The 26,881-nt window shown below is 27.2% G+C and overlaps 1 protein-coding gene across 2 annotated transcripts in view; it reads left to right on the top strand.

Moving 5' to 3' along the window:
• The first annotated feature begins 2,448 nt into the window (after positions 1-2,448).
• LOC100214307 (RNA-binding protein with serine-rich domain 1-A) overlaps positions 2,449-26,881 on the top strand; it is a 40,682-nt gene continuing 16,249 nt past the window's right edge. The window contains exons 1-3 of one of the 2 annotated variants that reach the window (XM_065802310.1): positions 2,449-2,577; positions 18,304-18,474; positions 24,348-24,469. In XM_065802310.1, the coding sequence (XP_065658382.1) occupies positions 2,576-2,577; positions 18,304-18,474; positions 24,348-24,469 (295 nt within the window). In that variant the 5' untranslated portion in view covers positions 2,449-2,575. Of the gene's footprint in view, positions 2,578-18,118; positions 18,232-18,303; positions 18,475-24,347; positions 24,470-26,881 lie in introns of those variants that run through there. The other variant, XM_065802311.1, reaches the window with a different exon arrangement.

A 26,881-nucleotide genomic window follows, 5' to 3' on the forward strand; every position in this document is an offset into this window, starting at 1 on the left:
GTAAGTATAGGAGGGCCTAATGAGGCGGTAAGGTAAAAATGCCGAGCGTTAGCGAGGCTAAACCCGGGGGTCAGTGGGCCGGAGGCCCCAAACCGGGGGGGGGGGGGTTGAGAGCCCCCTGACCCCCCAAGTAGGAGGGTCAGGGGGGGAGCTGCCCCCCAGAATTTTTTTTTCAGTCTTGCTAATAAAAGGACACAATCTAGGTATGCTTTAGAGCACTTTTTTTATAATTTTTTACCAACTGGTTAGGTACAGCTACACCCCTTTGGCCCAGACACCCATATATATGTAAACTGACAAAAGGTCTTGAATCATGACTTAAAAGAGCAACTGCTGAGCCGTAGGTATATTTACTATTGAGACAGTGGAGTACGTGTATCAAATTGATAATGTGTTCACCTCCAATAAAGGAAGAAAATACCAATAATATTGGTATTTAAATGAAAAAATTAAAAAAATAAAAATAAACAATATTTCAAATACACAAAAATTCATTCTTTAACTCAATGTTTATTACTGTGCACTGACAAATTCTTAAGGTATTGTATTGTTGTTTTATCATGTAAATATTTTTTCATATATTTTCCAGGATATAGATCATTGGGCGGTGACAATTTGGCAAAGGTCAACAAAGAAGTGAAGTACATGTATGTCCTTAGTACAGTCTAACATTACAAAAGCACCAATAAAAATATTTAAGTTATATTGGAATAGGATAGCATTTAGCAATATAAGCAAACATATATCATTTTTAGTATTGTTGATGGTGTCAAATATTTAGCTGAAGCTAGAATCTTCATATATTTTTCTTTTGAAAGTATAAAAAAAAACAATAAATATAAATTGTAGCATACTGAACTGGTGCTGACATAGTTAGTGAGTTTGAACTCGCTGAACTACCTGGAACTGGTGCTGACATAAATGAGTTTGAACTCGCTGTAGCTGAGTCTGCTGAGACACTATTAGAATTACCTGGAATTGGTGTTGACATAAATGAGTTTGAACTCGCTGAACTATCTGGAACTGGTGCTGACATAAATGAGTTTGAACTCGCTGTAGCTGAGTCTGCAGGGACACTATTAGCACTACCTGGAACTGGTGCTGACATTATTGACATAGTTAGTGAATTTGAACTCGCTCTCGCTGTAGCTGATACCGAGACACTACTTGCAGTATTACAAAACTCAGTCATTTTTTTATTTTTGTTCAATAATTCATTTAATTGAATCTCATTCTTCTTCTTTTTTTGCATTTTGTCCCAACCGCTCAGGTCGCTCCTTTTCATTTTTTATTTTAATTTTGTAAACGAATGAGCAATGCTGTAATTTTCTGCGGTAACGGAAGTGATCATAAAAATAAAATAAAATAAAAAAAAACTTTGATGTTTTAATGTTGGAGAACATTCAAGTTTATTTATGTTTCCATCTATGTCCGCACAACTATTAGTTTTTTAAATACACGCTAAAAAATTAACTTCGTGACATATAAATTTTCTAATCAAATAGGTTTTATAAGAGAGTGCTTTAAAATCATTCACTAATATAATTGTTTTTCCTTTAAAAGTTTTTTACATCAACGAATGTTTTAAAAGCATTCACTTATAAAACCGATTTAATTAAAAAATTTATGTCACGAAGTTAATTTTTTTAGCGTGTTTTTTAAAAACTGATAGTTGTGCGGACATAGATGGAAACATAAATAACTTAATGTTCTCAAAACATCTTTATGCGGAAAGATAATTTAAAAAATATTTGCGAATACCAAAATTCCACCAAATATACGAAGATAGAGATAGAGTATATCTCTATTCATTTATTTATTCACAATGCCTCCGCAGCTCCCAATAAATTGATTTAAAAAAACTGAGAAACATAGGAATATTTATCTGGTTCCCTAAAAAAAAAAAAAAAAAAAGTAAAAAAAAAAAAGTCACGGGCCTTAGGGCCTATTTTTTTTATAAGGGCCTGGGGCTGTAGCCCCATCCGACCCCGCCTTAATACGGCCATGGTCATGGACATATAATAATATCAATAATAGAGTTTCAATTCTATATATTCATTTATATTTTCTATATATATTTATCTATATATTTCAAATCTATTATATAATATCAATAATAGAGTTTCAAATCTAGTGAAAAAATTTTATTTTTTCTGAAGTAAGTGCGCATTTTTATTCTTAAAGTTTGTTGCATCGATTTTTTTTTTAAGTTTATTTTACCAGAAGAGTTTGTTATTCAGTTCCACGATATTAAGAAGTTATTAAAAAAAGAAGGATTTGAAATTAAAAAATTGCAAATCCACGTTTTTAAAGTTTTATAAAATTTGTTAAATAATTTTTAGAATTAGCAACTAACTAAAATTTATAATAAAAGTAAATATATCTTAATACAAAGTGATTTTTTAGACATAGAAAGGGTTTCAGTAAAAAAAAAAAAAGAATAATTTTGTCCACCATGTCTAATATCCGGCCCACTGTGCGCTGCCTCTCTATTAATACGAGGCAAAATTAAATATGGCAGACATTGAAGCAAAAGCCTCGAGCATCTAATATTTCGATCCCCAAATAATTAAAAATGTAAGAAGTTGTATCTGAGTATATCCTGATCATCGATCATAATTTATTCTGAACTTTTAATATATATATATATATATATATATATATATATATATATATATATATATATATATATATATATATATATTTATATATATTTATATATATATGTATATACATATATATATATATATATATATATATATATATATATATATATATATATATATATATATATATATATGTATATATATATATATATGTATGTATATATATATATATATATATATATATATATATATATATATATATATATATATATATGTATATATATATATATATATATATATATATATATATATATATATATATATATATATATATATATATATGTATATATATATACTCAAATTTATATGTGCATATATTTCGTATAATATATAAATATTTAAGTTTTATATTATATATATCTGAAATTTATACAAAATTTGGATATTCGTGAAAAACCAAGCAACAACTTAAACATTGCCAATTCACTATAGATAGTTCCATGAACTGTGCCTATAAATGGTAAATAAAAATTAAATGACTACATAAGACGCTCCTAAAATACACTAAACAGTTCTAGGCATGTTTAAGCAATCATTTACTGTTTAATGGTTTGGAATAGGTCAATTTTTATTGTATGAAACTTATTTGCAAATAAGTTTATATGTATATACACATGTATTCATGTATGTATATGTATTGTATAAAACTTTTATTTGCGTATACATTTTGTATAAAAAATATAACATGCAATATTGTATAAAATTTTTATTTGACTTAATTCAGAATAATTTTGATATACCTCTTTTTATCATATTTAGTGTCTATTGTAACATTTGTAATAAATTTGTAATAATTTGTAACAAAATTTCATAAGGGTGCGACATTTACACTTCCCCTAAGAGTTTTGGTTGTGGCATGGGAATTTATATTTATCCTTAATATTTTTAACTGCCTCATATATTCTGTACATTTCCATTGTTAAAAGGAGTACCTTAGTTCTAACAGTTTTTGAATGCTTAATGCTAGTATACAAAACTTTTTACATATATTTAAATTAAATGTATTTTAATAGGTAATTTTCCTTTTCATATTTCAAGAACATTTTTTTATGAAATTTTTTAATTCTAGCTCACTGAAATTTTATACATTTTTGTAATATAATTTTGAATCATTAACAAATAGCAGTTTCTTTATAATAAAGGCATAAGTCAAAAAATAAATGTTCATTAACAGTAAATTTTCAATTGGTGTATATCAAAGAAAACTTTAAATAATAGTGAACAGTATCATGAAATTCCTTAAATTGTTTTTGTGAAATATTCCTTTTTTCAATAGCACTCTGAGTTTTGTTTTGTTATAATTACTAAATAATTATTACATGTTATAAATTAAATTTATTTTTAATTTAATAATAGATCAATTAACATCGAACAATGTTAGTTAATCTTGTATTTTTGAAAAAACAAACTTTAATAAAATTGATAAAATCCATTTTTTTATTGAAATTTTTTCTTCTATTTAAATGCTTACATAATACTATAATACATTTATTTTGTTATATTATTGTTTTGATAATATAATACTATTATTATTATATTTAAAATTTAACAATAAAACTTGAAATTGCAGCAAGTTATTCATGTATCTAATGAAATGAGCAAGAGTTTAAAAAAAAACAAGTATTTTTTTTTTAATGCATTTTTTTTCTTTTTTTTTTTTACATTATTCACTTCCTTAAAGCCAAGAAGATCACTTCAGTCAAGGAGGCTACTTTATTATGGTTACAACCCTCTCTCGACTCTTTTATTCCGAAACATGAACCTTGATTAACCAAGTTGAAATAGTTATAAAAAAACATGCACTCAGATTGGATTTATCATTTTCTAATTCAAAGATTGTTTGGGTTGGAACAAGAGTTCCAACCTAAACAATCTTTGAATTAGTCAATAATAATATAAATTCTGAGTGAATAGAGATCAATAACAATTATTTTTCTTTTTCAATTTTTTCTGAAAAATTAAGTTTTAAGACAAGTTGTGTTTGTATCTTAAATAAACCTTATAAAATGCTTTACTAATTTGAAATCTGGTCTGATAAAAGCATTTATCTCTGATATTGATAGAATAAGTATTGCTATTAAAATTAAATTAATATTAAATAAGTTAAAACATAAATTTCTAAATAATTAGTTTTTTAAATAAATAAGTTTCCCCCCTAAAATAAAATTGATTTTACTCTTTCATACAATGCACAAATGGACAATGGGACCAACAGTTGACCCAAGTAATTATAGACCCATCTCCTTGACATCTACTTGTTGTCGTGTAATGGAAAGAATCATCTAGACTTTAAATCTTCAGTGCCAGATTCCTACAGATATTTGTTTTGATTTTAAGAAAGCTTTTGATTCAGTTTCACATCCTAAGTTACTAAGGAAGGAGACTAATTTTATGCACATGAAATCACAGGTGGTAAATTTAAACAATGTTACTTGTTTAAGTTTAAGAGCTTGATGTCAAACTTAAACTTTTTGCTGATGATATTAAATTATATTCAGTCTATGATGTATGTGGCCCACAGTCAGATCTTCGCACAGCTGTTGATCATTTGTACAAATGGAGTTGTACTTGGCAACTCCAAATAGCAACTGAAAAATCCTCTATCTGTACAATTGCTAATCAGAGTCAAAACATAATCTATTGTATTTATACCATAAATAACCATGAACTTGCCCATGTTAACTGCATAAAAGATCTTGGAGTTACCATTGATAGGATTCTTAAATTTAATCAACATATCAATCTTATCGTACATAAAGCTATGTTAAGAGCCTAACTTATTCTAAAATCTTTTTATTCACGAGATAAATTGCTGATGGTTAAAGCCCACTGTACTTATGTATGACCTATGCTTGAATATTGCACTTTAGTATGGTCACCTTACACTATATGCCTGATTAATAAAATTGAGAAAGTGCAGTGTTTCTTTACTAAAAGAATTGCTGGACTGTGGTCCTATGATAAGCGTCTAGCCATACTAAAGCTCAATATGTTAGAATATTGACGAATGTTTAAAGATTAAATTTTATGCTACAAAGTTCTTAATGGTAAACTTAACACTGACCTATCAAATATTCTTATTCTCAATTCTTACTTGAATAATTGTGGTCATAATTTTAAATTGTACAAACACCATTGTAATTTAAACAGCACTTAGTGTTACTTTTCTAATCGAATTGTTCATGTATGGAATAGTTTATTGGAGAATGTGGTGTCTGCATCGTCTGTCTCGATGTTTAAGATCCGTCTTGCTGTACTGCTTTGTTCAAGCTATACAATTTTGTTCAAACTTGTTCATCACTTGATACGATATAACATTTCAGTAAAAAATGTGTTGATGTATACTCCAGTATAAGTGGCCTTCGGGTCCTTCTGTTGTTTTCAAATAAATAAATAGCTTTAGAATATCTTTATTTGTTGATTTTTAAAATACTGAACAAATTTTTCAGACTAATTATTATTATTATTTTTTATTTATATCTTAAATTCCTTAAATTATTATAATTAAATTATCTTAAATTGCCTGTTGTTTAAACAAATAATTTAAAATATGTAAGTTTTGACTATTATTATAAGTTTTACCAGGGCCTTATTTAAATGCTCAAATTTAAAAAAACATGTAATAATCATGGTCAAATTGTCAAAACAATGTTTTATTTGCATGGTCATATAAAGATGTGCGAGAAGAAGTTAATATAAATAAAACATCAGGTTATATATATAATAGTGCTCAAAAGTTTAGCATGCAGGAATTAAAATTAATTTTTTTCTTTAGAACTTAAAAAATAGGAAAAAGAAGTTAAAAAACTTTAGTTATTTTAAACACAAATTTTTTTTTTAGAATATTTAGAAGAAAATTTATATATATATATATATATATATATATATATATATATATATATATATATATATATATATATATTAAGTTAAATTTTTAGGAAGAAATTAATAATATATTAAAAAAGAAAAAAAACTGCTCATAAGTTTAGTCTCAATAAGGAATGTGACCACCTCTCTTTTATGCATAATGAACATTTTCTTCTCATAGAATCAAAAAGTTTACGACAATGTTTAACTATAAAACTGTTAAAGGACTCTTAAATTTCCTCTTAGATTTTTAGCTGATTCTTTGGTAAGTTTTCTGTTTAACACAGTCCAAACATTTTCAATTGGATTCAGATCTGGTGATCTAGCTGGCTGCTGACGTACCTTGATATTGTCTCACTCAAACCATTCTGTTATAGATTTTGCTTTATGGCGTGGAGCGTTTTCTTGTTGAAACCTACACTCGTTAACAAAAGAATTGTCCTTGGTATGCATTAAATAGTTTTCAAGGATGTCAATGTATTTATGTTCATCCATTTGATTGTTGTATAACATGTAAAGACCTGGGCCATAATATCTTATGCAACCCCAAATACCAAATGCACTAGCTCCACCTTGTAGCATAGGTACAATACAGTGACTATCATACTTTTTATTGTGGTGCCTAAAGACAATTACTTTATTTTTAACATTTAGGTTAAAAATAAAGTAATTGTCATTTTAACATTCATCAATAAAAACATTTTTTCTTAGTTCATATTTACTCATATTTAAAATTGCTTTGCAAAATTTAATTTGTTTTAAATGGTCTATTGGTTTTAATAATGGTTTTATGAAAGCAACATAGCACTACAGTTTACAATCAATTAGTTTTCTATTAACTGTTTGTCTTGATATTTGATTTTTAAGTGCCAGGTTTATTTCTTGTGCAATCTATTTTTAGTATATATTATTTTTTCTGGCAATTCTATAAATAAAATATCATCAGTGATTTTTGACTTTTTTGGTTGCTCATTAATATGCTGTTTGATTTCTTGACTTATTGTTTTTTACTCATGGGAATTTTTTTTAGACTTCTATTATTATCATTGTTATTATTGTTATTATTATTATTATTATTATTATTATTATTATTATTATTATTATTATTATTATTATTATTATTATTATTATTATTATTATCTAGAATTAAGCAAAAATAATGAAGTAATATTAAACAAACTTTTAAATTACTACATATTAATTTTAATATATTTTTATAATATTTCATTAAAAAGAGGAGTTTAATTTACTATGATGAAACTTTTTCTTCAATATATTTATAAAAGGTCTACTTAAAAGCTTTAAAAAGGCTACTGATTAATGTATGTACTTTAAAAAAAGAATGTGTCTAAGCAAATTTTTTTTAATTTACTGTCTTATTTTATAAGGCTAATTAATTGATAATTAAAAAAAAAAAAGTTTTTTTTAAAGCTTTACCTACTAAAAAAAATTAATATATAAAAAAGTAAATTTAATTCTGCTACATGCTAAACTTTTGAGCACTATTGTATATATATATATATATATATATATATATATATATATATATATATATATATATATATATATATATATATATATATATATATATATATATATATATATATATATATATATATATATATATATATATATATATATATATACAGCTATGCTCAAATGTATGGAGCACCCCTATATTTTATTTAAAATTCAAAAGTAATGAACAAATAGTAAATGTGAATGTGTTTATTTGATACAAATTATTTCAATTCAACAATATTATTTAATATAATTAATATTTTGTAGCACCTCCCTTTGCCTTGATCACCGCACGTAGTCTTTTGGGCATGCTGTCCACAAGATCCTTACATACATTCGCTGGTATTTTTTCCCATTCATCCAGAATTTTCGCTTTAAATTCTTCTTTGGATTTACATCTGTAAATTGACAACTTCCTCTTCAAAATAGACCACAAATTTTCTATGGGTGACAAATCTGGAGACTGGGGGGGCCACGTAATGAGGGGAACTTCATTTGTTGAAAACCAGTCCAAACTTTTTTTTGCCTTGTGGCAAGGAGCGTTATCTTGTTGAAAATAATATTGAGGGACATCTTCGTCAAATAATTTCAATATTGATGGCTCCAAAACTTCATTTAGCATGGTAATGTAGCGCTCTGCATTCATCCTACCCTCACATAAAAATATTTCACCTACGCCACTGGAGGCCATGCAACCCCAGATCATTGTGCCACCACCGCCAAATTTGACTGTAGGGATGATACATTCCGGCTCAAATGCTTCGCCTGGTCGTCGTCTTACAAAGGTGCCTCCAGGTTGCCCGAAAATCTAGGTCAAAAAAGTAAAGGAATACAAATTTGATATTATAAATTTCAACATGTAAAATTTCAGGTACTTAAAGGAATAATTTCGAAATGATATTTTATTTTTATTTTTTGGTTACACCGTAAGTCATAATGATGCCTTACCTCTATATTTGATTCGTCTGACCAAATAATTTTGGCCCAATCTTCTGATGACCAATTTTGGTGCTGTTTAGCCCATTCTAAACGAAGTTTCTTATGGTGCTCAGTCAGCAATGGTTTTCGGCGAGCCCTTCTTCCATGTAAATTACCTTCTTTTAAGTATCTTCTAACACTTGGAGCAGAAATTTGAATTTTTCTGTGCTCCCACAGATCGCTAACCAAGTCTTTAGAAGATTTGGTCCGATTTCGAAGTGAAATCCTGTTGAGGAAACAATGGTTTCTAGGAAAAAGTATACGTTTTCTTCCCGTTTTTGGTCTATTTTCGTATGAACCAGTTTCACTAAATCTATTTATAGCATTTTGCACTGCTTTCCTTGAGCATTTCATAATTTTTGAAATTTCCACTTGGGAATGTCCTTGTTTATGGAGTATCACAATTTGGCTTCTTTCACTCACAGAAAGTTCGCGTGTTTTACTCATAATGAAAATAAATAAAGAACGATAAAAAAAATCACTACTTTTAAACAATAGATAATGAGCGGCTGACAATAGTTACGTTTAAGATAAGAATGAAATGAATATCTTAATTCGACAGAATTTATACTAAGTGAGTATGTAGACAAGTTAAGACAAGTCTAATCATGCCCAGACAAGCAAATTCAACATGCATTAAATGATTTACTAATGCTTAAACATAAAAAACAAATAAAATACCATTTAAAAAAAAATTCATCATGTATATCTCATTTTTTAAACACAAATATATTTAAACAAATAGGTGCTCCATACATTTGAGCATAGCTGTATATATATATATATCATACACCCAGATCAAGGGTGCCACAAGTCAAAAATTATGGATATTGAGTTATGAATGTCATTTGATAGTATGTTATGTGTTGTACATGGTGACAAAATACCACAAGTCTAAAACAATTTATATAAATAATAATTTATATATATATATATATATATATATATATATATATATATATATATATATATATATATATATATATATATATATATATATATATATATATATATATATATATATATATATATATATATATATATATATATATATATATATAAGTAAAAAATCACTTAACAAAAATTAACAAAAATCGCAATACAAGCACTTCATATTAATGAAAGAAAATTTCACTCCAAATTTTAGTGTCTGACTCCTTACGGTTTCAGAGATATCGATACTCAGTATCTCTTTTTTGATTATATTTTTCAGTGACATTTTCTTTTTAAGCTAATTACATAACACAATTAGCTTTAACTTATGAAGTACTTGCTCAATAGTGTTGAAAATTTGTACCTAACTATTTTTTAGAGAGAAGAACTCAAAAATGATACCTAAAACACTAAAAAAATTAAAGCTTCACTATGAAAATTCAATTTCATAATGGTGTAACACTTTTTATAAGTTTTTTGATGCCCTGTACAAAAAAAAGTATATCTTGAGATGCCTAAAAGATATGATTCTGAAATTTTTTCATACGGTTATATATATAACAAACTCCTTATTACAAAAAAACTGCAGGGGTTTTCTTTTTTGAATCTGATTTACTTGCATTGAAAGTTTTATAAAAAAATTTTAAAAAACTGTTATTTAATAATGAAAAAAAATTATATACATTAATTTTTGCATTATTTTAAAAAGATTTTAGAATCTCAAGTACAGTTCTAATATATTAACTTGTTTGCATTTTACATTAAAGATCTTTACTTTATACAACCTTTATGCTTAATGAAGGATTTTCTATTTATGACATTATTTTAGGGAGTAGAACTCGAGAATGATGGCTAAAACATTAAATAATTAAAGCTTCTATATGAAAATTCAGTTTCAAAATAATGTAAAGTTTTTTGTAAGTTCTTTGATGCCCTGTACAAAATATGTTTATCTTGAGATGCCTGACATAATTTTTTTTTCTAATGTTCTATATATAACAAATGCCATAAAACAAAAAAACTGCAAGGGTAATCTTTTTTAAATCAGATTAATTTGCATTTAAAGTTTTATATTTCTAAACCCTAAAAATATTGAAATTCCAAAATAAACCATGGAAATAATTAAATTGTAATAAAAAAAATTAAAATAAGACAATAAGAATTAACAATCTTTAACAGTTTCATGAAAAATTAGTTCTCTGGTTTAAAGTTTACTCAGCTTTCTTTAATGCTTTGATGATCAATTTCACTGATTTTGTATTGTCTTCCTGTTACAATTGTTGGAATGTTAATAATTAAGAATAAGTTTGTTTATGGAACCCAGCACACGCCATCTCTAGAAGGCTGGCAATATGACCTTGAAGGGTAAAATGGATGCATGAATCTAACTTGAAAATTTTAAATTTTAACATCAATATCCTCCACTAGTACAATCTATGGGTTGTTATTATAAATCAAAGATACAAACATTTCAATGCTTATATTAGGCAAGCAATCTTTAATAAGCTCATCAGTTTGAAAAACTGGTGAGGTTATTAATGTTTCAACGTTTTTGTTGAAAATCTTTGAAAAAAATTTCAAATTGAGTTATCATGTTTGACTCCTTAGATAAGTATCAAAAACTAATTCCTATGATTTCATTTTGGTAAAAAAAAAAAACACATTCCAGATGCTGTAAGTATGATTTGTTGTTGCTCAATGAAGGCTAGCAATTGAAGTTAGTCTTAACAGTCCCACCAAAACCATCATAGGGTGATTTACCATGACTTGTTGCAAAGAAAAACTATGTACATTTCATAGCAAAATCTTGCCCATGGTGGCATATATTTATGAAGTGCTCGCAATTTTGTACTGGCCAGCACACCCATCTGAAAAGTAATGAACATTTTCTATTTGATGAGAAATATTGCTTTTAATATGTTCCATCGATAACTTCATCGCATGATATACCATATCTACATCATGCAGTAAATCATCTGAGATAAAACATATTGAATCACATTTAAGGACATTATTTACTTTATAATAAACTACTGTAGGATGCAATGTTGCTTGAATTTTGTTCCAGTGATGAATTTATACTTCGTCTTGTACAACAATCTCATAATTTTCTGAAAAACCACAAAGGACAATGACCTCAGTACTACTTAACTCATTTTTGAATTTCTATAAAAAATCAGCAATGTATGAATCTTTTCCAATGTAAGAATGAACAGTAAGTTTTTGTAACTTATTTGTTAAAGTATTAATTAAGCTACTTGATTTCTGTTAGACTTACTAGCATAGATCAATCTGTTGTCTTCGATTGTTTGTAATCTATACAATAACCATGATCTTCATCAATATCTTCTTGAGAGTAGAATTCATTTTCAAGATAATGTCTTAATATAGAATCTTCTGGACACAAAGAGCAACAATGTAACATGCAATTCTTGTTAGCCCTACTAGAAATAAATCAATAAGTTCATGATAAACCTTGGATAATTCAACTGCACTAATCATTAACCAGCTCACACTGTAATGCACTATTTTGGACGATTTGAGCAGCAATGAGAAAAACAATTTTTTATATCAGGATAACTGATTTTAAACTCAGCATACAGTAAATGCACATAAGTACAAATGAGATATTTCCTTTCCTTTTTTTTTCAGGGAAAGATTAAACACCATTTTTCAGCAGTAGTTTGCATGATATCTGCACCATATAATTAGTAACACTAAATTCTTTTTCTATGCATTTGTTAGATCAAGGTATTGGAACCAGTAGTAATTAAATTTTCTGATTCCATTTGAAAGTTAAATTTTTTCTTTAATTTTTCCTAAAAGTATATTCATATCATTTGCTTTTTCTCATATAACTTATTGAAGGAATCTTCTTGACTTAACTGATCAGGATCTTTATTTAAAGTCCTTGCAATACCTAACTTTACTGTTTTTTGAACATGTAACATTTCTTTTTACCGAGAGCAACTCTTGAGTGACTATTCACAGCATACGTTTTGAGAGAACTTACGTTCATAGACGTCAAAAAAGAATTGAGATTTAAGAAGTTCATTATCTTCATCTTCATAAATCTGGCTGCTAGTCGGTTCTCCTGGTCCATCATCCTTAAATGACATCAATTTAATTATACATTATGGACATATCTTTTCTTTATTATACAATTTTATTTTTCATTATTAAATATCAATTTTTCTTTTCTTTTTTTTATAAAACTTTCAATGCAATTAAATCAGATTCAAAAAAGAAAACCTCTGCAGTTTTTTTGTAATAAGGAGTTTTATTTTTTAGAACCATAAGAAAAATTTCAGAACCATATCTTTAATCTCGAGATATACTTTTTTTTGTACAGGGCATCAACAAACTTATAAAAAGTGTTACACCATTTTGAAATTAAACTTTCATAAAGAAGCTTTAATTTTTTAGTGTTTTAGGTATCATTTTTGAGTTCTTCTCTCTAAAAAATAGTTAGGTACAAATTTTCATAAGTTAAAGCTAATTTAAAATTAAACACTATTGGGTTAGTATTTCATAAATTAAAGCTAATTAATGATAAAATAAAGGTGGAGAGGTTAAGGCCATCACTCTTGACATTTCGAAAGCTTTTGATAAAGTTTGGCATGCTGGTCTTCTCCATAAGCTTTCTTCTAACGATGTATTTGGTAACATCTTTAAGATTATTGAATCCTTCCTATCCAATCATAGTATAAAAGTTGTCCCCGATGGACAGCACTCTTCTTCTTATTCTGTAACTTCAGGGGTTCCTCAAGGTTCCATCCTTGGCCCTACACTCTTTTTAATTTACATCAATCTTCCAGATGTTCTCACATCTAGGGTGGCATTGTTTGCTGATGATACTATTTATTCTTGTCGTGATAAGAAACGAACACTCTCGGATTCTGTTCTATATCTCTATAAATCTCAAATCCTACCTTGTATGGAATACTGTTGCCATATCTGGGGCCGATCTTCTAACGATGCCCTTTCTCTTTTAAACAAGGTGCAAAAACGCATTGTAAACATAGTTGGACCTGCTCTTGCAGCCAACCTCCAACCATTATTACATCGTCGTAATGTTGCTTCTCTTTCTCTTTTCTACAAATACTATAATGGGCACTGCTCTAAAGAGCTAGCGTCTCTTGTGCCATCTACTAAAATTAATTCTCGTGTTACTCGTTATTCAATTAAGTCTCATCCTTTTTCTGTGGCTGTTCCTAAGTGCTCCAAAAACGCTTATTTGTCTAGTTTTTTTCCTCGAACATCGGCTCTTTGGAATTCGCTTCCTTCAACTTGTTTTCCTGATTCATATAAATTACAATCCTTATCCGTCATCGTTATATATCGTTATATAATATTATTCCGTCAATCGTTATCTTGCTCTAAAATCTTCATCTTTTCTCTTTCAGTAACTTCCAACTTTAATTAGTGGCTGCTTGCAGCCTTGTTGGAAGCGAAGATGTTTAAAAAAAAAAAAAAATTTGAATGACGCAACAGATTTGATATATGGTTTCCAAGAAAGATTGGAAGTAAGAGTTAATCCTAGAAGATGAAGAGTGGATGACTCATCGAGTACATCACCGTTCATAAATATAGGAAGATCTAAATTATTGCGATAACGATTGGATGAAAAAAAATTGAGTTTTATCTGAATTAAAGTTCACCAACCACTGTGAGCCCCATTCTGTAGCAGAAGTGAGATCCTTTTCAAGCTCAAATGCCCCCTCCAAGCAATCAGAGGGTGTTGGTTTCTTATCACGACAAGAATAAATGGAAGTATCATCAGCAAACAATGCCACCTTAGATGTGAGAATATCTGGAAGATCGTTGATGTAAATTAAAAAGAGTATAAAGCCAAGGATAGAACCTTGAGGAACCCCTGAAGTTACAGAATAAGAAGAGTGCTGTCCATCAAGGACAACTTCCATGCTACGATTGGAAAGGAAGGATTCAATAATCTTAAAGATGTTGCCAGATACACCATAAGAAGAAAGCTTATGGAGAAGACCAGCATGCCAAACTTTATTAAAAGCTTTTGAAATGTCAAGAGCGATGGCCTTAACCTCTCCACCTTTATCTAATGCACGATAAACTTATCAGTCATTATTGTTAGCAAATCAGCTGTAAAACGAGAAGATCGAAATCCATATTGATGGTCAGAAAGTTATTAGATTCAAGATGAGAGATTAAGTGTTTGTTAATTAGAGATTCAAAAACCTTGCTTATGATATGAAGAAGACTAATGGGTCGGTAGTTAGACGAATCAGATCGTTCTCCAGAATTTTTGAAGATAGGGATAACGATGCCGCTTTCCAGCAGACTGGAAAACAAGACTGATAAGCACTTGTTAAATAGTTTTGAGAGTATAGATTACAGCTCCGGAGAACACTTCTGCAAGACAATAACAGGTATGTTGTCCGGGCCACAAGCTGTAGAAGAGTCTAGGCAGGAAATCACTTTAGATACAGAAGCTGGAGTGATACGAATGTCAAGCAATGGGTCAACCTATTTGGCGGCTATATCAGGTAGAATGCAACTAGTGGAATCAGGAGATGATATTGATGAAAAGTTTTTAACAAGCAATTCAGCTTTGTCTTTAGGTGAGGTGACAAAGTCTGAACCATACAAGAGAGGTGGAATTAAAGATTTGCCCTTATTATTGATACTATTAAAGATTCTCCAGAAGTCACGAGAGCCTAACTTTTGAGATGAGATGCGAGATTTCATGACCTGAGAATAGCGGGCTTTGGCATTAGACAAAACCTTTTTACAATGGTTTCTAGCTGTAATAAGCAGACATCTGTTTTCTGGAGAATTGTTTTGCTGATAAATATAGAAGTAATGGTTTCAATTGGCGATCGCAGCAGCACAGTGTGAGGAAAGCCATGGAGGAGAGTGAGGTTTGACCAGGAATCGTTGAGAGGGAACAAAAGATTCCATGCCAGCCTGAATCCACAAAGTTATGTAAGATGCACATTTGTCGACAGGAAGACAAAAGACTTCTACTCAAGGGCCATCACGAAGAAAATCACGGAAAGAATCCCAGTCAGCTTTACTGTAGTTTTAAGAGGTACGATAATAGAGGGATTCAGGTGATGAAGAAGAATGAGATATTAGTTTTAGAGAGATCAAACTGTGATCAGAAGAACCTAAGGGTGAATGTGGAGAAACTGAGCACTGTCTGGGATCAGAAACAAGACATAAGTCGAGTAGAGAAGGTAAATGATTCGGGTTGTCAGGAAAGCGAGTTGGAAAGTTGACTATTTGAGTTAGGGATTGTGAAAGGCAAAAGTTGTGGGCTTTAAAGCCTGCAGAGTCACTGACACTAGAGCCAAGTCATTCAGAGTGGTGAGCATTTAAGTCACCGACAACAACTATATTAGCTGATGGATAAAGAGAGAGGGCTTGGTCAATATGATCAGAAATGACATCAAAAAGAGTGCAGTCTTGAGATGAAGGAGAGCGATATAAAACAAATAGAAAGGCAATAGAGTGAAGTGGTGCTAAACGAAAGCACATGAAAGAATAGTCTGTGGATTCAAATCTAGTTTCACGACAAATGGGTTAATTCTTACGAATGTAAATGCCCAGGCCAAGCATGTGACTATTGGAGTCTTTACGAATTAAAGGAAGATAACCATCAACACTAAGATCGCAAGATGAGACAGCTGAACTCAAATTAGTCTCACAAAGAGCAAGTAGGTCTGGTGAACTTTGCAAGAGATAAGACTCAACAGAAGAAAAGTTACTTTGAAGACCACAAATATTAGTGAACGATAGGTTTAGAGAACTTGGTGATAATGATGGTTTTTTGTGTTTTATAGTTTTTGGTACTTTATTCATTTTAAAATTAGATTAAAATTAGACTTGACTCAAAGCATAGATAGTACTCAGAACACTGTTTAATAGCCGAAGCAATTGCCTTATTACTACTAATAAACCCGAAGCCATAACAAAGGGCTCCAAATGTGGCTTCTGCAATACACACCAAAAGTACAAACAGGGACACCATTCATGCGCAACATGGCACTGTTAATACTTTGATATTTTTCAGCTGTGGAATGAGATGGAATCAGCCTCTCTGAGAGCTACCACAGAGTTCGGGAAGCCTGACTACCAGCCGGCCTCAGAACCATAAAACTGAGTTTTAGAGCTGTACCCTCATTATGTGATAATAGAATGAGTTGCCTAGTCATAAAAACAGAGACACAAGCAAAACCTATGCATTGAGTCAAGAAGATCCAGCATTCAACATCCTAAACTAGAAACAATGTATTAAAAATACATCTGCGCCAGCCTAATAGATGAAGAAGGGTGGTCAACAGATAGAATCTGTTTACCCCTTAAGTCTCATCCTTTTTTTGTGACTGTTCCTAAGTGCTCTAAAAACTCTTATTCATCTAGTTTTTTTCCTCGAACATCAGTTCTTTGGAATTTGCTTCCTTCATCTTGCTTTCCTGATTCATATGATTTGCAATCCTTTAAGTTGTCTGTCAATCGTTATCTTGCTCTACAATCTTCATCTTTTCTCTTCCAGTAACTTCCAACTTTAATTAGTGGTTGCTTACAGCCTTGTTGGAAGCGAAGATGTTAAAAAAAATAAATTGTGTTATGTAATTAGCATAAAAAGTAAATAGCGCTGAAAAAAAAAATCAACAAAGAGATTGAGACTGAGTATCGATATCTCTGAAACCATAAGGAGTCAGACACTAAAATTTAGAGTGAAGTTTTCTTTCATTAATATGAGCTTGTATTGTCAAAATCATCAAAATCTGAGATGGCATTGCGCCAAGCATTATTTGAATTGAGCTGGAATGACCCATGTGTAATTATTTCAAAATTTTCTTTTAGGCATAGTATGCATTTTTTAGAAATATTATTATATGCAGGTGCTGCTTTAAGGATGGACCAATTCAGTATAAAATCATTAATACTTTTATCCTTTAATTGCCATAAATATTTCAAAAATATATATGGTAATTAAAGTTTATGACTGCAAAATAAAACATTGAGTGAGTTTCTTTATCATAAGGCTTGAATCAACCATTGTACAACCATTTTGTTTTTTTTAAAGAAATTTCAAGAAGCTTGTTAAGAAGTTAGTTGCCTCCTTGACTATAGTGCTGTCAATCTAAATCTTTGTGAGGTGAATATTCACTAAAGAAAATTTCTTTAATGACGACTTTTCTATCATTTAATGATTAACCATATTACATTAAATATTGTTTATTAAACAAGGAAATAAAAGAAAAAGAAGAATCATTTAGATGTAAGTTTAAAAAAAAAAATTTATATATATATTTTTTAATTCTTTAACAGTATATTTATTAAATTTTTTCAGGGCTCGTGATGGTAGGTCAAAAGAGAAAACAAAGTTGAAAGGAAAACCAGAAAAGTCTTCATCAAGACCAAAAAGAAGTGTTTCTCCTAAGAAAACTAAACCTAAAAACAGACCAACAAAAGATCGAGGTCGTGATAAAAGGAAACGAAGAGCCTCAAGCTCGTCCAGCAGGTATATTACATTTGCAAACTTTAAAACATGAAGTTCAACTTTTTTTTTCAGTTATTGCATCTGTTATTCAACATGTTTGAAGTTTAGAATTTTTATGATACTAATTTTTATAATGTTATTTTCTTATTTAAGTTTGACATAATAGGTCATAAAAGAAAATTTTAAATGCTTTTCCTTGCGTTTAACTGTTTTATTGATCATGCTAAAATATATTATTTTTGTGATACTATTGCAAGGAAGATTAACATTCTCGGTTTAACTTGTTTAACATCCAAAACTGTGTGTTTATACAACTCAACATCAATGAATTTTAGACCTCTATCAAAAAAGACATACAAAACAACGCTTTAATAATTGCAAAGTAACACGCTGAAATCAGCAAAAAGAAAATCGTTAATATTTTTAAATCAAGAAACATGAAAAATATAAGCGAATAACAATTATTTCTACGTCACAATGGAATGCTTTGATGGAGCCGAAGTGTGTAAACTGATGGATTTATAAATTCTAGACTCTTTTTCTAGAACCATTACTAAAAATGATTTAGGTCTTTACCAAGATGACAGGCTTATGATAATGCATAAAAAAAAAAAACTGTTGCACAGTTAAACTAAGTCTGAAAAAAATATAATTGAGACATTTAAAAACTTTGGATTCCAAATAGAGATCCAAATCTAAACAGCTTTAATTTTCTTGCAAACCAATCCAAACAGCGTTTATCCAAACCAATCTAAACAGCGTTAATTTTCTTAGCGTAACTTTGACTATCACAAAATTCTTTAGATAAAGAAAATATTTAACTCATCAAAACTAGAATATGAAGAAGCATTTAAACAAAACAATTTTAAAAACTTTAAAATAAAGTTTTGAAAATGGTTAAAATCTTCAAATTTTCATGACTGAAAATTTTTCTTGTGATTGCAAACCAAAAAAACATCTGCCCATATATATATATATATATATATATATATATATATATATATATATATATATATATATATATATATATATATATATATATATATATATATATATATATTAGTGATGTACCGATAACACTTTTTTGGCCGATGCCGATACCGATGCCGATGGATAGGAAAAGACCGATGCCGATACCGATGAATTAACTAATTATTAAAGTTTTGAAGATATAAAGTCATAGAGCTTTAAATTGGGTAAATTTTTTCATGAAATCCGTACTGGTAAACAAATACTTAGACCCAAATAAATAAACTTGCCTGTAAACAAAGTCAAAATAAACAATTTTTCTAAAAATTCTAAGCGATGCATAAAGTTTAGATTATTCATTATTTAATAATTATCAAAATGCAGGATAAAAGTATTAAAATGCCATCGGTAATGCATATCGGTAAATTAATAAAAAAAGGCCGATACCGATACCGATTGTACAAAAAGTGGCCGATTAAGCCGATGCCGATGCCGATTAATCGGTACATCACTAATATATATATATATATATATATATATATATATATATATATATATATTAAGGTGTCCCAAAATGTATTCTATCTAATACAAAAACACTAGATTTAAAATTTTTTTGAATAAAAAATATTTTAAGGGGTCCCTCAAGACCCTCGAATATTTAATGGGTCCCTAATATTTAAAAGAAAAATTTTCAAAAATATATCAACCTGGTACTCAAATGAAGTGAAATTATATAAAAATTTCAAAAATAATATAGATTTCAAATATAGAATTGTTATTTTTGGTTTTATTACATGAAAAATTACTTTTTTAAACAAAAAACAAAAAAATGCATTTTTTATGTATTTGTATGACAATTTTGATAAGTTAAAATTTTTCCAAATTAAATATTATTTTTGCAATTTTTATATAATTTTGCTTCATTTGAGTACCAGGTTGACATACTTTTAAAAAACTTTTTTTTTGAAAATATTAGGGACCCATTAAATAATCGAGGGTCTTGAGGGACCCCTTAAAATATTTTTTATTCAAAAAAATTTTAAATCTAGTGTTTTTGTATTAGATAGAACACATTATATTGTTTGTTTTTGTATTAGATAGAACACAGAGGGTCTGCATATATTTTTCAAAAATGTTGTTTTTTGGGACACCCTAATATATATATATATATATATATATATATATATATATATATATATATATATATATATATATATATATATATATATATATATATATATATATATATATATATATATATATATATAGACACACACACAACACACACAGGGTAGGGTGGTTCTAAAAACAACTTTTTTTGAATATGACTGCTGGCACCCTCTGAATATGTTGCATATAATAAAAAATCCTGGATTTAAAAAATTTTTGAATAAAAATTTTTTTAAGGGAACATTAAATGGTCTCTAATATTATTAAAAAAAAAAGTTTACATAAAGATTTAAAAAATAACATTCATTTTATAAAAAAACATAGATAAAAGAAATTATAATTTCACTTTGTTTGAGACCTAACATGACATAATTTTGAAAAACTTTTTTTTTTTAATAATATTAAGGACCTATTTAATATTAATTTAAAAGTTTATAGAACCACTTTAATAGGGGGTACACTTGGACTTTTGGTCAGTTGCCAGAAGGGCAACCGAAAGCTACAAGTTTGTTAATTTTGGTTGCCTACCAACTTTTTGAGTTCCCTATCACTATTTTTTATAAAAATTTTTGCATATTCTAGTCATTTTTCATTATACGGCTAAGCGTAGACAAGAAATAATTTGCGTAAATGGGGGTGGTGTTGTGGGCTTTTGATAACATTCACTTTTCTACTTTTAGATAAAATATAGCTGATATATATGACATTAGGTTTTTCTCTTGAATTAAGTGCTTATTTTATCAAAAAAATATGTGCTCTTTTTTACAACAACAAAAAAATTGACAAATATAAAAAAACAATTAACAAATACTTTAAAACTCTTTGCTTTTAATTTGTTATAACTATTAGGAGCTTATTTTACAGAAGTTTAAAAACTATTGATTTTTTAAAAGTATCTTAAAGTATTGCATAATTAAATTTAGTTTTAAACCTCTAAAAATTATTTAAACTAGTTTAACAAAAATTATTAATTTAATCTAAACTTGGTATTAAAAAAAAATTAAATTTCCTTATAATTTATTTCTTAAAACAATCTAAACTTAACATAATCTTTTGTTTGTTTATCACAATTTATTTATTTTAATTTTTACGTATTTAATATAGTGTTTGTAACAAGGTTGATAGGTTTAAACCAAATGGTTTAAACCAATCGAAAAAATATCAATTTAAACCAAACAAATTTTTTGCTGAAAATATTAAAACCAATTAGAGTTACTCTAGATAAATTGCAAAGAGATCAGACAAAAATAAGTGACAGTGTTGAAATTTTTATTGAGCTGATAAACACGTTATCATTTTTATCAGCTGAAAAAAATATATATTGGAAACTAGATACCTTCAGACTGTCAGTGATGCTCATTTCCTTGCAAACATGCTAGATCCTAGATATTTTGAATTTAATTATTCTAAAAATGAAAATGAAGCTGCACTGACCTTTAGAGATAAAGTATTAACAAACTTGTTACCAGTAATGTTCAAGTTGAAAACCAAATCTGCTCCATACGATAAAAGTTATTTGTATAGTGATTCTGTTTAAAAAAAGTTGTCACCAATAGAATGGTAGAAATCTCTTAAATCTTTGGACTGCAACATTATCATGGACATTGTAGGTTTGTTAAATGCACCAGCTTCTAATGCTGGAATTAAAAGAATTTTTTCGACTTATAAGCTTGTTCATTCAACTTTTCAGCTTGTTCATTCCAAGTTAAGAAATAAGATGGGAGTAGAAAAAGCGGCAAAGTTTGTTTTTATATACATAACATTAAATAATGATGTTTTGGTTGATGAATTAAAGCAATAATGTTAATAGAAAATATAGTTTACTCAAGTAAAATTACTAATGCTTTTTTTTATTGAAAAAGTTAACTAAACATGGCTTTTTTAAAAAAAAAGTAGTTTAATAACCAAAAAAACCATGGGTTTTTGGTTGTTTTAAAAAAACCCATGGTTTTTGGTTTTTTTCACAAAAAAAAGGTTTTTTTTGCAACCCTGATTTTTATAAAGATTATAGACAATTTATAGATAGATTTTATCAGTTACCAATAAGATATTTGTAAATGTAATTTATGTTCTTAAACGTATCGAGTCAAAAGAATTAATAAGAAACAAAAAATACATTTGGAAAAGAGTTCTCCTCAATAAAAGCATTTCTCCTTTCTTTTTTCTTTTTTATAAAAAGTTTTCCTTCTGCTTATAATATTGTAGTTATATATTATAATTTCCTTTTTGATTATAATAATCTATGATAATCTATGATGGAGTGACTTATATTTTATGTAATAAATTTGTTAGCAGAGGATTAGAAAAAGACTTTAATAAAAATTGTGAAGCTATTTTATATTCATTTGAAACTAAATTTTACATTCAACGTTTTACTATTTTACATTCCTTTTACTTATATAATTTAAAGTCTATTAAAGTTAAAATTTTTTAATATAAAACAATTTATTTCTTTTAAAAATTCTGAGTTGATGCATTTTTTTACGACCTAACATTATCTGAATAAATGTCAAATATATATATATATATATATATATATATATGCCTAACTGAACGCTTTCGACATTTATATACTTACAAAAAATGCGAGCTGCGTAACGCTTCTTAACAAAGCCTCTCAAAGAATTTTTTTTTGGCAAGTTTAGTTACATTACATTCTCTAAATCCTTAAATAAAATTTGTAAAAAAATTCAAATAAAATTTTTTGTTTAAACAATAAAACCTTTAAGTTATTATTGCAGAAAAACAAACTTTTTAAAAATTTAAACTTTGACACTTTAAAAGTAAAGTTTTTTTTTTTTTTTTAGATAGTTACTTTTTTTTGTATAGAATTCTTAAATTAAAAAAAAAAAAATAATAAAAAAAAACTAGATTTGCCGATAAAAATCAATATTAATTAATTGCACATAAGGGAATCTTTTTAGTCGCACTTCACAAAGTTTGATCATCTTGTACTGTTGGGCAACCACGAAAGTACATCTCTGATATATATATATATATATATATATATATATATATATATATATATATATATATATATAATATATATAATGAGGTCGGCAATAATTAGCCGACCTCATTCTTTTTGAGGTCGGCATCAGGTTGGCAAAAAATTTTTGATACAAAGGTTTAACCATAAAACATAGAAACGAGGTCGGCAATTTTTTGCCGACCTCAAATACTTTCAAGTCGGCAGTTAGGTTGGCATGCTAAATGCCGACTCTAATTCTGAGGGTTGTATATATATATATATATATATATATATATATATATATATATATATATATATATATATATATATATATATATATGTATATATATATATGTATATATGTATATGTATATGTATATGTATATATATATATATATATATATATATATATATATATATATATATATAGGGCTTGAAATAACAAAATTTTATATTAAATTTGTATGTATTGAATTTATATATATTATTAAACATTGTTATTTATATATATTATTATTATTTTTATTATTATTATTAAATTTATATATATTAGATCATTTAAATGTTACATGTGTTAAAGTGTGATTTTAATATATAGATAATTTAAATGAATCACTCATTAAATGTTTTTTTTTTTTTGTTGTTGTTGTTGTTGTTGTTGCTGTATAACAAGCAATATACTTTCACATACATCTAGTTCATGCCTAACTCTAAATTTTTTTTAGTTCAAGAAACATGAGTTTATTGATATTAAATATATACTTCATTTAATATTTTGCAGTGGATCATCATCAAGTTCACGTTCAGGATCAAGCTCTTCAGGATCAAGATCAAGTCGATCAAGTAGAAGTTCCTCATCAAGTAGTGGGTCTTCAAGCAGCAGCAGCTCTTCTAGTGATAGAGGTAGCAATATATCAATTATAAAATAACTTCAAACAGGCCTTGTTACAAAACTTCATGGCGTAGCAGAAAAGTGTAATGCATGTTAATGTAGCTCAACTCAACTTACATATTTATATTGATGCTAAGTTGCATCATTTGCGTGTTCAAAAGGTCGCATTGTAGTTAAATTTCATTTTAAACCATGTTAAAAATCATTTAAATAATATAAGTATAAGAAAATTACTAACAAAATCTAAATTCGGTGTTTGAAAAAGATTATATTATCTTATTTTTTATTTCTTAAAACAGTCTTATATGTAACTAAATAAATTTTTGTTTGATAAACTATTTTTGATTAAGATTATAAACAATTTATAGATAGATTTTATCAGTTACCAATAAGGTATTTGTAAATATAATTCATGTTCATAATTAAAATAATTGTCATAATAACTTTTTGTGGTATTGAGTTATTAAAATAGAATTAGTAAGAAACAAAATTTCATTTCAGTTTTGAAAATATTTTAACAATAACACTAATCCTTTCTTAAAACATAAAAATATTATTTGGTTGCCTTCACACATGTTAATCTATGATGGCCTTAAACTTTTCTTGTGCAATGATAATAGGAATAGTAAAAAAAAAATATTATTTCTAACGTAAAAAAATTGCAAAACCATTTTACATTTCCTCAAAATTAAATTTAAATCTTTAATTTTTAAAACCATATGATAAAAAGTTTAACTTTAAAGCATTTTCTTTTTTATAACTCAGTTAGGAAATTTTTACATAAAGAAAAATTTATTTAACAATCAGCTTTTTTTTTTTACAATAATTAGTTACAACTTAATGTTTTTTAAATAAACATCAGGTAAACTTTATCAAAAAAACTATTTAAATATTCTAATAAATAAAAGTTTTGGCTTAATGAGTATGTTAAATTGCTATTTTGTGCATGAAATACTTACATTGTAACACTTCTTAAGGAAAAAAAATTTTTTTTATCGAGTCATAAGATTTGAAAGAAATTTTTTATGATTTTAAGTACAATTTTGTAATATTAAAAACAAAAAAAAACATTTTTTAACTGTAGAAATTATAACAATCAAAATTTACATGTTTTAAACACTAGTTAATTCAAAAATTATAGATAAAAACAAAGTTTAAATAATAATTATTTAAGGTCTGAAAGTTAAGTAAGTTAGGTAATTTTAAAATCAACCAATAGAAAATCATAGTAAAGCTATTTTAGAGTGGCCAGCAACCTGGAAAAGTCAGGGAAAATCTAAACCATGTTAAAAAGTAAGGGGATTTATTAAATTTTGCAAAAGTCATGAAAAAGTCAGGAAATATTGATGGAACCAGTAACTATATATATATATATATATATATATATATATATATATATATATATATATATATATATATATATATATATATATATATATATATATATATATATATATATATATATATATATATATATATATATATATATATATATATATATATATATATATATATACATATATATATATGTATATATATACTAATACTAATATATATATATATATATATTTATATATATATATGTATATATGTGTATATATATACTAATACTAATATATATATATATATATATATATATATATATATATATATATATATGTATATATATATATATATATATATATATGTATATATATATATATATAAACATTTTTACAAAAAAATAATATAAAAAAAATAAATATACTTTTAGTCTCCATTAAGCACCCTTTATTTGCACATTGTACAAAAAAAGAAAATCAGTTTTAAAATTTTGTTAGGGAAAACATTAAAAAGTTTTTTATTTTAAATTAGATATTAATTAATTGATAATAAAAATAATGATTTATTTTAAAATATTTGTTTAAAGACATCTTGAACGTATGTTTATACTAAATTGTTTTTAAAATCAACTAAATGGATATGGCTATGAAAAAAATAAAAAGTACATTCAAAAATACAGAAATTTTCTTATAGACGGGTTGCTTTGTTTACATTCTAAAGTGCATGCGCAAAAAATGACAGGCAAAACATTAGAGCTAAAGCAAAGTAAGCAAAAGTTATGGTGTGAAGTTTGTACAAGTAAACTATGTGAATAGAAAAAGTCTCACACTAAAGTAGAACCAGCGCGTTAAAATGTGTCAAATTTTGTTAACCAGTATCAAAAAATACTTTGCCAATTTTTAAAAGTAAAATAAATTTAAAATTTACAAGATATACTTCTAATAATCTATACTTCTAACAACCCAGGCTGGGTCCCAGCTAAGTTATAGAAGAAACCAAGAATTTGTATCGAAGTTTACATAAATTAGCATCGAAAGCTGTTGTTTTTAAAATTATTAGTTGGTAAATTGATGAAACAGAGACTGTAATGAAACAGACAA

Source organism: Hydra vulgaris, chromosome 08 (assembly GCF_038396675.1).
Source record: "Hydra vulgaris chromosome 08, alternate assembly HydraT2T_AEP".
Classification (NCBI taxonomy): domain Eukaryota; kingdom Metazoa; phylum Cnidaria; class Hydrozoa; order Anthoathecata; family Hydridae; genus Hydra; species Hydra vulgaris.